Raw genomic sequence first — 14,590 nt, 5'->3', positions numbered from 1 at the left:
TGTGTATAAATTACGGGAGAAAGTAGATGACATGATGAGTAAAGTGAAGATGAAATTCAACATGACTTTCTTGATTTTTCCACACAGAATTTAATGTTGGTCAGTATCGACGGGACTTGGTTAAAACATATAAGTCCTTTGAATTCTTTTTGCCAGACAATGAAGAAGGCCTGAAAATCCGAAAGTAAGTTCGGAATGCCTTTTCTATTTATTTTGCAGTGGTGTTTTGATCCAATGAGTGTTCTGTGTTTGACCCATTAGAGCAACTGTTTATCAGCCTGTTGATACTTTTAAGGCAGTGGTTACTAAACTGTGAGCCATGTCTCCCCAGGGAGCTGTGGAAATCAGCTGGGGGAGCTCCAGAATACTTGCAAAAAGCCCTATACAGTGTATAGGGTTATAGCACTTATGGCAGCTGTTTTCAAACATGCTAGGGGAGTTTGCACCACAGTAAGTTATTGCAGCGGCAGGGGGAGACAGCAATGCGATCCCAGGATCGCGTCACTAAGTGAGCTGCAGAGACTGGGATCTACTCACCAGTCCCTGCAGCAGCCTGTTGGGGTACGGGGAGCCCCGCGTGACCTTCTGCAGGGCTCCCCAGGTCTTAAAAAGTGAAAGTGAAGCGATTGTGCTCTGCAAAACTAGAAGTGGAGCGCGATTGCTGCACTTTCACTTTTTAAGCTGCGGGGAGCCCTGCAGACACTTGTGCTGTGATTGTAGCCAAATTCTGTTTCTATGTGGTTTTAAACTCTGGTTTTAATATTTTAGATAAATAGGTGTATGGCTTATGTGCTCATCAACCTAATAAACTTGACCTGGAGACACTCGTGCAAGGCTCCCCGCACCTCCAACAGGCTGCTGCAGGGACTGGTGAGTGCATCCCAGTCTCTGCAGCCCCCTTAGCCACGTGATCCTGTGGATAGCATCGCTGCCTTCCCCTGTCCCCGCTCCTTAAGGGGAAAGTGGCCAGGGCTCTCTGGCTGGGGTGTTGCGATGCCCCAGTTTAAAATGCCCTTCCTTATGGGGAGCCGTGGCCAATGGCCCAGTAGCACAAAGTAGCCACTAGCTGAAAAAGTTTTGAAACCACTGCTTTAAGGAGTCAAAAAAGTAGGATAACTGTCTTAGGGGAAAAAATAAATACAAGATCCCAAGAGCTGCATTTCTGTCTGACATGAAAACTCATTCAGAAGAAAGAGTATACACTTGTGAGTCACTTAGTGACAGGGATGCTTGACTCTATACCAAGCCTCCAAAGCTGGGGGGAAGCTGCTCTCCCCTCGCCTCTGTGAGGCTCAGACTGCCCAAATTGTGCAAGAGACATGACTTCTAGTTTTCTGACAGTGTGGTTGCATGCTGCCTCGGCGAGGAGGGGTTTGAAGTTCACCTGTAAAATTATACAGGAATTGTGTAATGTTAGTACTGCTGTACCAGCTATTGAATTGGAGCAGGACCCTTAATGTGTTTATGCATTTGTAAATGGAGGTTTACAAATGTTGGAAACAGAGTACATGCTATGTATGGACCATCTTCAAGATTATAATTATTATGCTGTCTCTTCTCCTTAAGACAGTGTGCCTTAGCAGCACTGAGTGATGTTCGACAATACCTCAGTGAAGAAAATGGGCATGTGGCAGTAAGTTTTTCTTTTCTCTTTTGCCAAGTGAAAAACCACTAGATGAATGCATAGCTGCCTTCTAAATATACTAATTGATCAGAGGGCATATCCACTGCAGATATCTTGTCTCTGAAACTTGATTGAATGTCTGACGTTGTCCACTTGCTTTTAGCAGTGTTACCACAAAATATCATCACAACAAAGGCAATGAAATAGAATTGTGAAAAAGAACCTTATGCAAAGCTAAATGGATTTTCCCCTTGGATTCAGTTTACTGTGTGATAGGGATGCAACTTCTATGTCTTCAGCTTGTAAAAATTTTCCTCTGCTAGCTACTGACTTCAATTCCCTTAATGCAGAATTAAGATGAAATACAATTCATATGAATGAGTTTTGTTGCGGAGTTGACATTAGATGTCTATTAGAGGGATATGTTTAAGAACTATAAGGAAAGGAAAGAAGAAACAAAAGTAGATAGGGCTATAACTCCTGTATCATAAATTCTTCTTTTTAGAATATTTTTCTTGTTTGAAACACTGTGTTCAACTTCCAGTGCTTTAATTTATCACCCACACTTGAAGTGTTTACCGTATTTTTCGCTCCATAAGACGCACCTGACCATAAGACGCACCTAGTTTTTAGAGGAAGGAAAACAAGGAAAAAATAGTGTAATAAAATATTTAATAAACTATAACAGAATAACATTTGAACCATGTAAAGTGAACAGCAGTCAACAGTGGCATTAAGAACCATTATCACTGTCATTAACAAATGGAGAGACTTAAAGGTTTGAGTACTCTAGTTTTCTGGAAACCCCAAGAACTCATCATCGCTAGAGTCAGAATTTATGAAGCTCATAAAAGCAGGTGCACACAAATAGGGGATCACATTATCTTTCTGCTACAATGATGTTCTGCCAAATTCCAAACCACTGGGCCTTGTGCCTGCTTAAGGCTGATCAGTCCCTCTTGTGCAACTCACCAGTGCAGCAAGCAAAAGTGAGTCCAGTTCCAGTCCACAGATGCCAAGTAAATCAGTCCCATCAATCAGAGTTACCAAATCAGAGTCCAGAGCCAGTAAGCCAAATTACAGTCCAAGGTCAGGTTCCAGGTAGGTCAGTCAAAACCATCAGGGTATCCAAGTCCAGTCACAATCCACAGTCAGATTCCAAATTCAATAAACCCAGTCAGTCTCCTCTCCTACCTCCAACCTGCACTCCTTCAAAACCCACAAACCCTTTCTGCCTCAGGTACTCCTTATATCCCTGAGGGCCCTATTGCCTTCCAGTGGCTGCAGCTGTGCAGCACACTCTGCTGGATGCCCAGGCCTTACCCTTAAAGGGGCCACTGCTGACACCACATCTACCTCCTCACCAGATCTTCCTGGATTCCAATACAAGGGGGGAGGGAAGCAGATCTCTATACAGACCAGTGCAAAAACAGGGGAAAGGTGTGGGGAAGGGAAGATCTCTGTATAGACATCACAGCAAGACCAGTGCAAAACCCTTGCACACAGAACCAACAGATGGAAGGGGGGGGGCCGCAGATCTCCATACATACCAGTGCAAAAGCAGGGGAAAGGTGTGGGGAAGAGAAGATCTCTGAATAGACATCACAGCAAGACCAGTGCAAAACCCCTTGCACACAGAACCACACAGAACCGTCAGGTGCTCACTCCCTGGGCTCCCTGGACTCACTCCCTAGGCTCCCTCCCTGGGCTCACAAGCCTGCCAGGGGCTCACTCCTAGGGATGCTTGGACGGGAGAGAAGCCTGCAATTGACTCATTTCGCCTGGAGATCGACTGGTAGCTCTCAATCGACATAATGAGCACCCCTGCTCTAGGGGCTTGCTCAGCAAGACTGCCACCCCACCCACGCTTTCCTGGGAGTGAGCCCCAGTGACTCTGAGACTTACTTCTGAGTAGACAGGAGGGCTTGCTCAGCAAGACTGCCATCCCACTCACACTTTCCTGGGAAGGCAGGGGGCAGAGCGGAGGCAGGAAGCAGGGCGGGCAGGGGGCGGAGCCAGGGGCCAATTTTTTTTTTTTTTTGCAGTATTCGCTCCATAAGACGCACACACTTTTCCCCCCACTTTTTTTGGGGGGGGAAGTGCGTCTTATGGAGCAAAAAATATGGTACATTTTTCTCTTAGTACCCTCCTCCCTTCAATTTGTAGCAATGGCTTAGAGACCTTGTATGATTTGCTGGGGGGGAGGGGAAGATAAGCAAGCAGCAGTATTTTAGCCTTACTTGTGGAGTTGACTTGTAGTTAATGAATCTGTTTTATGTATTACTGATTTTTAACTGAAATATTTTTCTGCTGTAAACTTTTGTTGACTGGGGACCTTCTTGTAGAGTGCTATCCTACTTACTTCTCCTTTGCAGTGTTGCACAAGGGCAAGGGTGAACACATCCCCTGAAATGTGTGGGAAGGCAATGACATATCAAGATAGCACAACAATCTTCCCACAAATGTTGTGTTTAACATTGTTTGTTCAGAAATGACTGATGCATGCCCACCTACACCTACATATTTCAAAAGGTTGAATCCCAATTTCACCGTCTGTCTGTAAATCACATCTCAGGGGATTTGACCATCTAGACCAGTGGTTTTCAACCGCAGTGTGCCATGAGGCAACCTCAGGTGTGCCTCGAGGCCAGAGGAGGCAGGTGGGAGAAGTGGCTGCTTTGACCCTCACAGGCAGCAGTGAAAAAGGAGCAACCCTGGCTGCTTTGCATCTCCTGCTGTGAGCAAGAGGAAGGCTGCAACCCGATCCTCCTTTACCTAGGAGTAAGCCCCATTGACTATTATGGGGCTTACTTCTGAGTAGACACACCTAGGATTGGGTAAAATCCCTTGCCTGCCCTGCCTGCTGATTGGGCAACCAGAAAAGCCTGGAAGAGGTCTGGGCGGAGTGAGGAGGAGGAAGCTGGAGCAGGCAAGCAGGTTGGAAGCAAGCGAGCCTGCTGAGGCCACCAGCCTAAGAATGGGCTGGCTGAGGGTCCAGAAAGTCCCTTTTCTGTGCCACAGTTGGTTGCAGCTCCCCAAAGCAACCCTCCCTGCCTTGCCTTTGCCTTTCAGAGGAGAGGCGGTGGGCCACAATCCTATCCACACTTTCCTGGGTGTAAGCCCCATTGACTATAATGGGGCTTACTTCTGAGTAGACACACCTGGGCTGGGCTCTCAAGTTCCTCTCCTAGCCCCACTTTCCTGGGAGTAAGCCCCATTGACTATAATGGGACTTACTTTTGAGTAGACATGCCTAGGATTGGGCAAAGTGTCTACTAGTCACACTTTTTTCTGAAATACGTGAGCAGGCAATGGGGGGGAATGTGAGGCAAGTGATTCTGGACCTTTGGAAGGTATGGGCCAGTGAGGGGAGGTGCTAACTGCAATTATGAGATGAGGGGAGAATGTCCCTGTGGGAGGGGGTGGGTGGGGGAGAGGAAGAGAGAGAAGTGCCAATTGCCTGCTCATGTATTTGGGAAAAAAAGAGTGCAACCAAAAGCCCAATCCTAGGCATGTCTACTCAGAAGTAAGTCCCACAGGCACATCCCTCCCCCAAGTCTTTGGCTGCAATCCTAACCACACTTTCCTGAGAGTAAGCCCCATTGAACAAAATAGGACTTACTTCTGAGTAGACCTGGTTAGGATTGTGCCCTTTGTCATGTAATGATTTAATTGTAATGTAGTAATTTAATGTAAGTAAAAAACTGGGAGTGCCTTGACAGTGTGCCGTGAACTGAAAAAGGTTGAAAATGGCTGATCTAGACCTAAATATGTTCCTTGACAGGTGTTCTGAGCCAGATGTTAGAAAATAAGACATGGGTATGATGTTAGTTAGACAATACGTTTGGAGCACTTGACTTTGCTTTTTCAGTACTGGTTTGAGAAATTTAGTGAAACTAAATACTTTCACCATATATTTTCTCCTTGTAAAAAAGGGTTCTTTTGAGAATCCTTTTCCATTAGAAGTTTGAAAACAAAGAAATGAAAATGGACATTGTAAAATTTTTGGAAAAACCTTGTTATTCAGTTTTATCTTTTATGTGTGTTAGGTTTCCTGAGTCTTGGAAATAAATGATAGTAGTTATATCTTCTACAGTATTTTTAGTCCATTTATTGTAGTAGAACAAATTGCTCAGTTATCATTAAAGCCAATCATTTTAAGATGCTAGTTTCAGCATCATTGTAGAAGTCATTTGTTTTTTCTTGTTACTGGAGCTTAGTAGATCATGGACCAAATCCTATCCAACTTTCTAGCACTGGTGTAACCGTGCCAATGGGATGTGCAAAGCATCCTGTGGTGGGAGGATAGTTATGGAGATCTCCAGAAGTTAAGGGTGTGACAAAAACCAGACCACACTCCTCCTGACAGTGTGATCTCTTTATTGCCCTCAGGGTGATCAAGTGGCCACAAACCCTTATGGCCCCTTGGCACCCGCACATCACTCCAAGACCGTTTGCCAGTTAGCTCTTAAACCCCAGAGCTTCCACTCCTGGTAGCCAGGACAAAATTTGGGGAACCCTCCCCCTTGAGTCGTACTCCAGCTTACACCCCCTTGGGCTCAGCTTGGAAAAGGAGTTGACTCCCATTACAGGGTCTCCGGGGTCCTCCCCAGACACACTGGATTGTCTCCCACAACCAGCCCCCTGTACTTTCTCCTTCCCAATAATCCAGTCAGTTGTAAAGAATAGGATTTATTGAATAAAAGATTAAAGCAAGGTTATACAGACAGCACTGCATCAGTCTAAGATTAAGAAATTTAGCAAAAGAGCACACCAATACAATACAACACCCAGCACAAATAAAATAACAACTAACTTCTAGCTCTAAGTATCACTCACCAAAGTCCTAGCTTTCAAAGTCCAATCTACCCCATCTTGCTGCAGTCAAGTTGGGTCACTCTTGCCAGGAGGGTCCAGAATCTCAGGCCCCCTCAGCCACAAACAAAGTGAGAACAACAGGTACTCTTCTCCCTCACCTTTATAGGTCCCCTGACCCATCCACCAATCAGAACTCCGTTCTACTCGAACATTCTAGGGGTGGACGTGCCACAAGCCTTCTCACTCATGGTGGAATCCCCCCTCCCAACCTGAGAGGTTCACAGCTGAACCCTGTTGTTAATCATGTTGGCCTTGAAGCTCACTTGGTAGCTTGGTACAATATTTGAGGGCCCTGTGAAACAGCCTCCTCCACAGTTCTACCAGGCCTGGTATGCACTCATTAAAATCGGTTACAGCTGGAGCCCTATGCCTAGGCCTCTCAACATGGCTACAGGCAGAGACTTTCCTAATTCAGATGTTACCTGGTTGTTGATGTCCCCTTTTTTGTCACAAAGGGAATGTTTGCCTCGGGGCTTCATTGCAGCTGCACTGGCACTGGAAATTTGGATAGGATTGGACCCCATGTCAGTTGTGCTAGAAATGCTGTCCTTTCTGTGGTGGTGGTGGTGGTGGTGGTTCTGCAGTATATTCATACCTGAATATTTTCTTCTTCTCTTGTTTTCTTCATGGAAATATATTGAAACAGGAGCTGCAGTTCCATGCATGCTTGGGAATAAGTGCCAGTGAACTCAGTGGAATAATGTTTGCGTAAAAATGTATTTGGATGGGGTATTTTAACAGCTTCCCATGAATGTGATGTGGGTACTTGTGGCATAAAACTGCAGTCCTGGACCCCAGTGCATGTGTGTGAGGCACAAGATGTGCATTTCCTGTGTGCGTGTGTTAGTTTTGCAGATGCATATGTGCTGTTCGCATGTATCTGCAAAAAGAAAAAAGTGTCAGAGATGTTTGTTGGCCAGTATCCTCTTTTCAGGTTGCAACTAGCTCTTTTCCTTCTAAAGTTGCTTTGTTTCTCCTATAGGTTTTTGATGCCACAAACACTACACGAGAACGCAGAGAAACCATTTATAAGTTTGGTGAGGAAAATGGGTATAAGGTAAGAGGGGAAAAGTGGAGTAGCATAGTAGTGCAACAAATGGATTTTTTTGGTCAATATGTCACTAAATTTTAGGATGGCATTAACTGGAAGTTTCATATGATTTTGTTATTAAAACAAAAAATCATAAAAATGTCTTGGCAGCTAAACTATGCTAATTGCTGCTCATACTGTGAAGTTAATCAGTAGCTTTGTTTTCTAGAGTCGGTTAAAGTAATCATTAGCAGTAGCTCCTATTTTCACTGGCAGAGAGAGGATTTCATTGTGATCATGATGGCATTCTTGTAGCATCTCTGATCAGGCTTAAGAAATAACATTTGATGCAACAATTAATAGGTTATCCCATTCACCTGCCTTATTTATAGAGCTTCTCTGTAACTGTGAAGAGTTTGGGGAAGGGGTGTTTTCTTGGTAAGCTTGTACATCCTCTAAAAAGCACCAAGCATGGAATTAAATCTACAAAGCATCACTTTTGATTAGCAGTGGGTAATATGACAATAACATTGAAGCTTAAATACTGGTAGAAGTGCTCTATTTATACCCACCCCTTACTGATATTTTTGGTCAGGTGCTACTTCTTCACAGCAGACTTGATTGAAAGAGAATTGATATAGTTTGAATATATCTTGTGTTTCTTTTCGGCTGCCACAAGCTATGTTTTTTGTGATATCAATTGTGCTGGGCTGCATTGTGGCTCCCATACTGTTTTATGGGCTTTAGCCATGATGCTACCTGGTTTCCCTGACATAACTGCCTTCACATTTTACAACTGCTTTATTAAAACAATGCTGTCTAGAAATGCCCAAAACTATTTGGAAAAAATATTATATATTTCTCTCTGAAGAGACATTCAACATGTGGAATCTTTGAGACCAAAATATATCTTATAAAAATAAGTGTATGCTAGCATGTGTTTGCAGTATTGGTCACAGGGTTAGTTCTAATTCTTTATCTTTTTTTATTTCCTCCATAAATGTGATTCCTTTTTGGCTCAAAGACCTTTTTTGTTGAGTCAGTGTGTGTTGATCCAGAGGTCATCACTGCAAACATTGTGGTAAGTAGGCAACTTTCTTAAGATATCTGTGTTGTCATCCTTCGCAGGACCAGTCATGTGGTTGTGGTGGTGGTTCCCTCCTAAATCTTTCTTATTGTAGTTATCTTGGTCTTGGACTTAGAATGCATATCAGTTATTTTGTGTGCAGTTTGCTGCTGCTATTTGCTAAAGCAAGAGTACAGATCATACGGCATGATGTGATGCAAACTACTTCCTGATTTTCTGTGGCAGATCTTGCACTGCATTAGAGGTACAAGGTTTTGTTTTAATTGTGTGAACTCCCACATTGTCTTGCCCAATTTCTGTCACATCATTTTTTACCTATAGATTAAAAAAAATTTGAGTCTTTTTTTAGTTAACTTGTGTCACTGCATTCTTCTACCCATCTGTTCTTCTACACTTATGTAAGTAAATGTAAAGTCATGCACGTTGGGGCAAAAAATCAAAGCTTCACATATACGCTAATAGGTTCTGAGCTGTCTGTGACAGATCAGGAGAAGGATCTTGGAGTGGTGGTGGGCAGCTTGATGAAAGTGTCAATTCAATGTGCAGTAGTGGTAAAGACCAATTCTATGCTTGGGATCATTAGAAAAGGTATTGAGAACCAAGTGGCTAATATTATAATGCCATTGTACAAATCTACGGTAAGGCCACACCTGGAGTATTGTGTCCAGTTCTGGTCACCACATCTCAAAAAAGACATAGTGGAAATGGAAAAGGTGCAAAAGAGAGCGACTAAGATGATTACTGGACAGGGGCACCTTCCTTATGAGGAAAGACTATGGCGTTTGGGCCTCTTCAGCCTAGAAAAGAGGTGCCTGAGGGTGGACATGATTGAGACATACAAAATGATGCAGGGGATGGACAGAGTGGATAGAGAGATGCTCTTTACCTTCTCACACAACACCAGAACCAGGGGACATCCGATAAAATTGAGTGTTGGGAGAGTTAGAACAGACAAAAGAAAATATTTCTTTACTCAGCATGTAGTTGGTCTGTGGAGCTCCTTGCCACAGCATATGGTGATGGCATCTGGCCTATATGCCTATATGTCAAATGCAACACAAATGTTTGTGTGTATCCAGTCTTAATGAAATGGGAACAAGTTCAATCTATTAAGTTCACAAAAAGCAGCGAATAACAAATCACCATCCAAGTTATTCTTCTCATTGAATTAAACTTCTAAGCTTCTTTCTGTCGAAGCCTGAAGACTGTTCTTTTTAGACAAGCCTTCTGAGTTCCTGGCCTTTTTAACAACATATTTTTAAAAACATCTTTTACACCTTTTAACAACTGGTTACAGGCCATGGGTCCTTTTTTATAAATTGCTGCTGGTTACTCTTTTAAACTTTTTATCTGATTGCTGTTTTTTAAGATGTCTGTTCATTGATATGTTTTTACCTTGTTTTAAATTATGTTTTCAATGTGTGTTTTTAATTATTGTTGTAAGCCGCCTTGGGTCCCTTTGAGGAAAAGGCGGGATATAAATAATAATAAATAATAACTTTATTTTTACCCCGCCTTTCTCCCCGAAGGGACTCAGAGTTAATAATTGAGTTATTTAACTCAAAGTTAATAATAATAATATTCTTTTAAAACTTAGTCAGTTTTCTTAGTCAGGATCCATAAACAAAGAGTAACCAACTCTTCTTCACTAGAAGGTGTCATTTTTTTCTCTTGTTCCAGACTATTTTAACTGGGGAATTCTTTTATTTAACGATTGATCAGTAGGTGTTTTTTTTTTAAAGAAACTCCTGTCTGTTTCTCTTTCTTAATTAGCAAGTGAAACTCGGAAGTCCTGACTATGTTGACTGTGGCAGTGATGAAGCTACAGAGGACTTCATGAAAAGAATTGAGTGCTATAAGAATTCCTACGAGACTCTAGATGAAAATCTAGATAAGTAAGTGGCCACATAAAACTGTATGTTGCCTACTTGGTTGATCTGCAGTATATATTCGCAAAGTTGCTCTCAGACAAACTTATTTGTGTTTTCAAATATGAAACTTTCAGTTAACTTTTATGCTGAACAGGTGGAAAACTTCAGTTCATAATCATTTGATTATATAGCTCTGTGTTACAATGGCCGTTTTGCAGGATGGGTTCTCTGTGACACACTCTCTGCTCCTTGGAAGAAGTACAGATGTGCTTTTAAGCAGAAAACAAAGACAAGTTTGAAAGATACAGAAAATGTTTTGAAATTTATAAGGAATGGCTTTGTGCCAGGTAGAGAGGTACAAATGAACTGAAACTGCGCCTTCACATCTCAATTTATGGTTGCTATCATTTGTACTTCTCAGTTCCTCTCCTCAAAGCAGTCAATAAACTCTCTGGTCCTCATTGGCTATGTACCTGCTCTTGCAGGCTGTTTGTATGTCTGGTTCTATGAAGTTTGAATTATGGGTTGTTTGAGCCTGGGCTCTTCACTCCTGAGGAAGCAAGCCACCTATCCCTTCACCATTCCTCCAACATATAGATTTGTCATGGACAATCACTTATTGAATCTTTACTTTCTAGGGTGCTATACAGTAAAGTGCCTAGGGAGTGGGTTTTTTAAAATATTAAACAAATGTTAAAAACATCTTTAATTATAGCAATTGTAAACTTTACAGTTACTTATAGTGCATGCCCAGTCCACTCAGTTTCTCACAAGCAAAAGAGTGGGCAAACTCTGTACATGGCCTGAAAACTAAATAGTTCCAGATGCCTTGAGCAAGTGAACCAAACCGCAGACTCTGCGGTATGGTTAAGGACTTCCTTCCTGAACCCAGATGTAGTGAATAGATAGACCCTACCCTTGCACAAAAGCTAAATATTTGTGCCTGATTTCAAGTGAAACTTAGTTATACCATCCAAGAAGTGCCAGTCCCTGGTATCGGCTCCTGATATTCCAGAGAAAGATAAAGCAATCCCCTTTCCTCCAAGATATAGGTGGCAAAAATTAACTCCTGATACTGTAATATTAAAGAACGGGTTATTTTTTTTATCCAAACAGGGATCTTTCTTATATTAAAATAATGGATGTTGGAAGAAGTTACCTTGTTAACAGAGTACTGGACCATATCCAGAGTCGGATTGTTTACTACCTCATGAATATCCATGTAACTCCTCGCTCCATCTACCTCTGTCGACATGGTGAGAGTGAATTAAATCTAAAGGGAAGAATCGGAGGAGATACTGGGTTGTCCTGCAGAGGGAAAGAGGTATGTGCTATCTGTAGACCCTGGTGTAACTGCTTTCTCCTCTAAAGCCACTCAACCTTTCATTTTCAAATAATGTCTAGATGTAAATTTTGAACTTACTTTGGTGTTGCTTTTGCTTTCCTAGTGAGACTGAAGTGATCTTCAGTATTCCTCTTAAGGTTTAGGCTTGCTCATGTCCACCTTCCCACTACTTTTCTATCCCATGAAAAGCTGCTTCTGATTAAGAGATCAGAAGATATCTCTGGGATGAGATATTTATCAAGTGGGATATGTACTACTCTGTGTAGTGGGGCTACAGCAAGAAGGAGCAAATTAACAATATAAATTGGAAGTTACCTTCCCCCCTATATGCTTTGTGCTTCTGCAGTCACTCTGTTGGGTCCTAGCCAGAGATCATTTCAATTTGGCAAAAGAATGTTGCAGTATAAGAATTGTCCTTTGTGATTCTTGTTTAAAATGCCAATAGGATTGTTCTGTTGAAGGCAGACACAGAGGCTTTTTGAAAGACATCATTATCTCATGGTTACAGGAATAAGGCCTATTAGCATCTGACTTGAGTGGAGTAAGTCAACTGTGATTGCCTCATGTAACTTTATTTTGCAGTTTGCCAGGAGTTTGGCACAGTTCATTAATGAGCAAAACATCAAAGATCTGAAAGTATGGACAAGCCAAATGAAAAGGACCATTCAGACTGCAGAGGCTTTGGGAGTGCCTTATGAGCAGTGGAAGGTTTTGAATGAAATAGATGCGGTAAGGTATTCCAGTGGCTACATTTAAGTGGTTGTGGTCTTTATGGTGGAAGAATTTTATGGTGCAATAATAGGGTTTCTGGAGATTTTTGTGTCTGCAAGGTTTGTTTTCAGTCTTTTTAGTTTTTTACAGCACATAGCTATACATGTGACTTTACAAATAGCATTATTTATTAACAGGAGCAGAAGATAATCAAAGGTTACTTCACATTGACTCGGGCAGCTTTGACAACTGCTTGAAATCTTTATCTCCCCTTGATACTTAGCTTTCACAATTCAGTTAGACCTGGCATGTCTGACTGACCTATGCCTCACTCACAGCTAAGCCCAAACCCCCAGTGTTTTAAAATTGAAATAACATTATGTTCCCAGTTTAGAATACATGAATGTGTATGGACCAAGGGGGAACATTCAGATTGTGCCGATCGATCTTGTGAACCTTCAGTGAAAAGGGGGGAAGACGAGAGGAAAAAATAGAATGTCTTTTGTTCTTGCAACCCTTATATACTGTAAGGATGTTGTATGTAGCTGGCAAGACCAGTCAGACTGTACTTGCAACCCTAGCAGTCCCTCAAGGCCATAATACTTTGGAAACTGCATACTAGAAGATCTCAGTCCAGATAATGCAATGGCCCCAGGATACTTTGCTGTTCACAGGGGAGTTTGTTGTGCAACTTTCAAAATATGAAATGCAGCTGCTTGAGATGGCTAAACATTTGGTAACTGATATTTTAATATGGGTTCTGTTGCAGGCTCTTAATGTCCTTAATTTTAATAATGATAAACGGCATGGTATTGTGTATTCATTGCACATCACATGCAGTCTCAGAAATCTTTCAACAACCTTGTGAGATACCTTGGTATTGTTGTTCTCATATATAGCAGATGGGAGTCTGGAGTGAGGAGGGAGAGTGACTTGCCTAAGGCTATCCATTGAGATTTCAGCTGAGAACATGCCCGTTCACAGCCTAGTCTCTTGGGCATTAAGCATTGGCTTTCTGATACGTTTCTGTGTTTCCCCCTAGGGTGTATGTGAAGAAATGACATACGAAGAAATTCAGGAAAATTATCCATTAGAATTTGCTTTGAGAGACCAGGACAAATACAGATACAGATATCCTAAGGGAGAAGTATGTTACTCTGGCTATGATTTTTCCCCCTTTGTGAACTCGGGATGCAATATGATATTGCGGTGGTGGTGGTGGGGGGGTGAGTGAGAAAATGAGAGAGTGATATTTTTCCTCCATAGGTATCCATGCTGTATCTGGAAATATACAAAAGTCTTTCTGTTCTCATGTATTACTGGAACAGTGTTGGTTTTCATTTGCATGGAGAAACTTTAAGTCAAAGCAGCAATAATCTGCTTTGTGTTCATTTGTGCACCCTTGATAACCTTTTCTGGTTCAAGTTCTAGGTAAGCCTGAAAGACCTATTAGCCACTTAGTGGATGGGGGGGGGGGAGTATCAGTCTCCTGCAGACATTAGCCTCAAGCCATAAGGCTGAAGCTGATAATTGCTGTGGGATGGCCTGACCTTCTGTGAACTAGCATTGGAAGTCAAGCATTGGTAAAAGGCTTTCATTAAAACAGCTGTTGCACTGTTTGTGCTTCCTATGTTCGCTAAGTGTTCTGCCTACCATCAGTTGGCTGTGTGATCTCCATGCCCAGAACAATAGCAGACTACAGATGGCCATTATTTATTGTACGTGCAAGAGGCCATGTTGTAATGGATGTTCAGTAAGATGGAAAACTTTCTAGAGTTGTTTGCTGACCTTTCCAAGGATGTAAAGGACGTGATTTTGTATTTGTTCTTTTCAAACATCCTTGCTTGATGTCTGACTTTGGGGTGATTCTGGTTGTATGCTATTCATGTGTTCCTAATGGTAGCAAAGATGCATCTTTGCTACCATGTCAGGTGGTGCTGCCACCATCTCCCCCCAAAAGGTTATGGTACATACTGTTCTGTCAAACCAATCAGTCTTCATTCATTCACAGATTCTCTGCTACTTACCTTATCAACAAGTTTCA

General features: G+C 42.2%; 1 protein-coding gene across 2 annotated transcripts in view; it reads left to right on the top strand.

Moving 5' to 3' along the window:
* Positions 1 to 14,590, top strand: part of PFKFB4 (6-phosphofructo-2-kinase/fructose-2,6-biphosphatase 4) — an 84,248-nt gene that overhangs the window by 47,685 nt on the left and 21,973 nt on the right. For both annotated transcript variants that reach the window (XM_066614228.1, XM_066614227.1), the window contains exons 3-10: positions 88 to 184; positions 1,567 to 1,633; positions 7,485 to 7,559; positions 8,557 to 8,613; positions 10,393 to 10,514; positions 11,607 to 11,814; positions 12,418 to 12,564; positions 13,589 to 13,693. In XM_066614228.1, the coding sequence (XP_066470325.1) occupies positions 88 to 184; positions 1,567 to 1,633; positions 7,485 to 7,559; positions 8,557 to 8,613; positions 10,393 to 10,514; positions 11,607 to 11,814; positions 12,418 to 12,564; positions 13,589 to 13,693 (878 nt within the window). The remainder of the gene's footprint in view (positions 1 to 87; positions 185 to 1,566; positions 1,634 to 7,484; positions 7,560 to 8,556; positions 8,614 to 10,392; positions 10,515 to 11,606; positions 11,815 to 12,417; positions 12,565 to 13,588; positions 13,694 to 14,590) is intronic.

Source organism: Tiliqua scincoides, chromosome 2 (genome assembly GCF_035046505.1).
Source record: "Tiliqua scincoides isolate rTilSci1 chromosome 2, rTilSci1.hap2, whole genome shotgun sequence".
In the NCBI taxonomy this organism is placed as follows: Eukaryota; Metazoa; Chordata; class Lepidosauria; order Squamata; family Scincidae; genus Tiliqua; species Tiliqua scincoides.
Note: the sequence above shows the minus strand (reverse complement) of the source record. Positions and strands in the feature narration are given on the sequence as shown.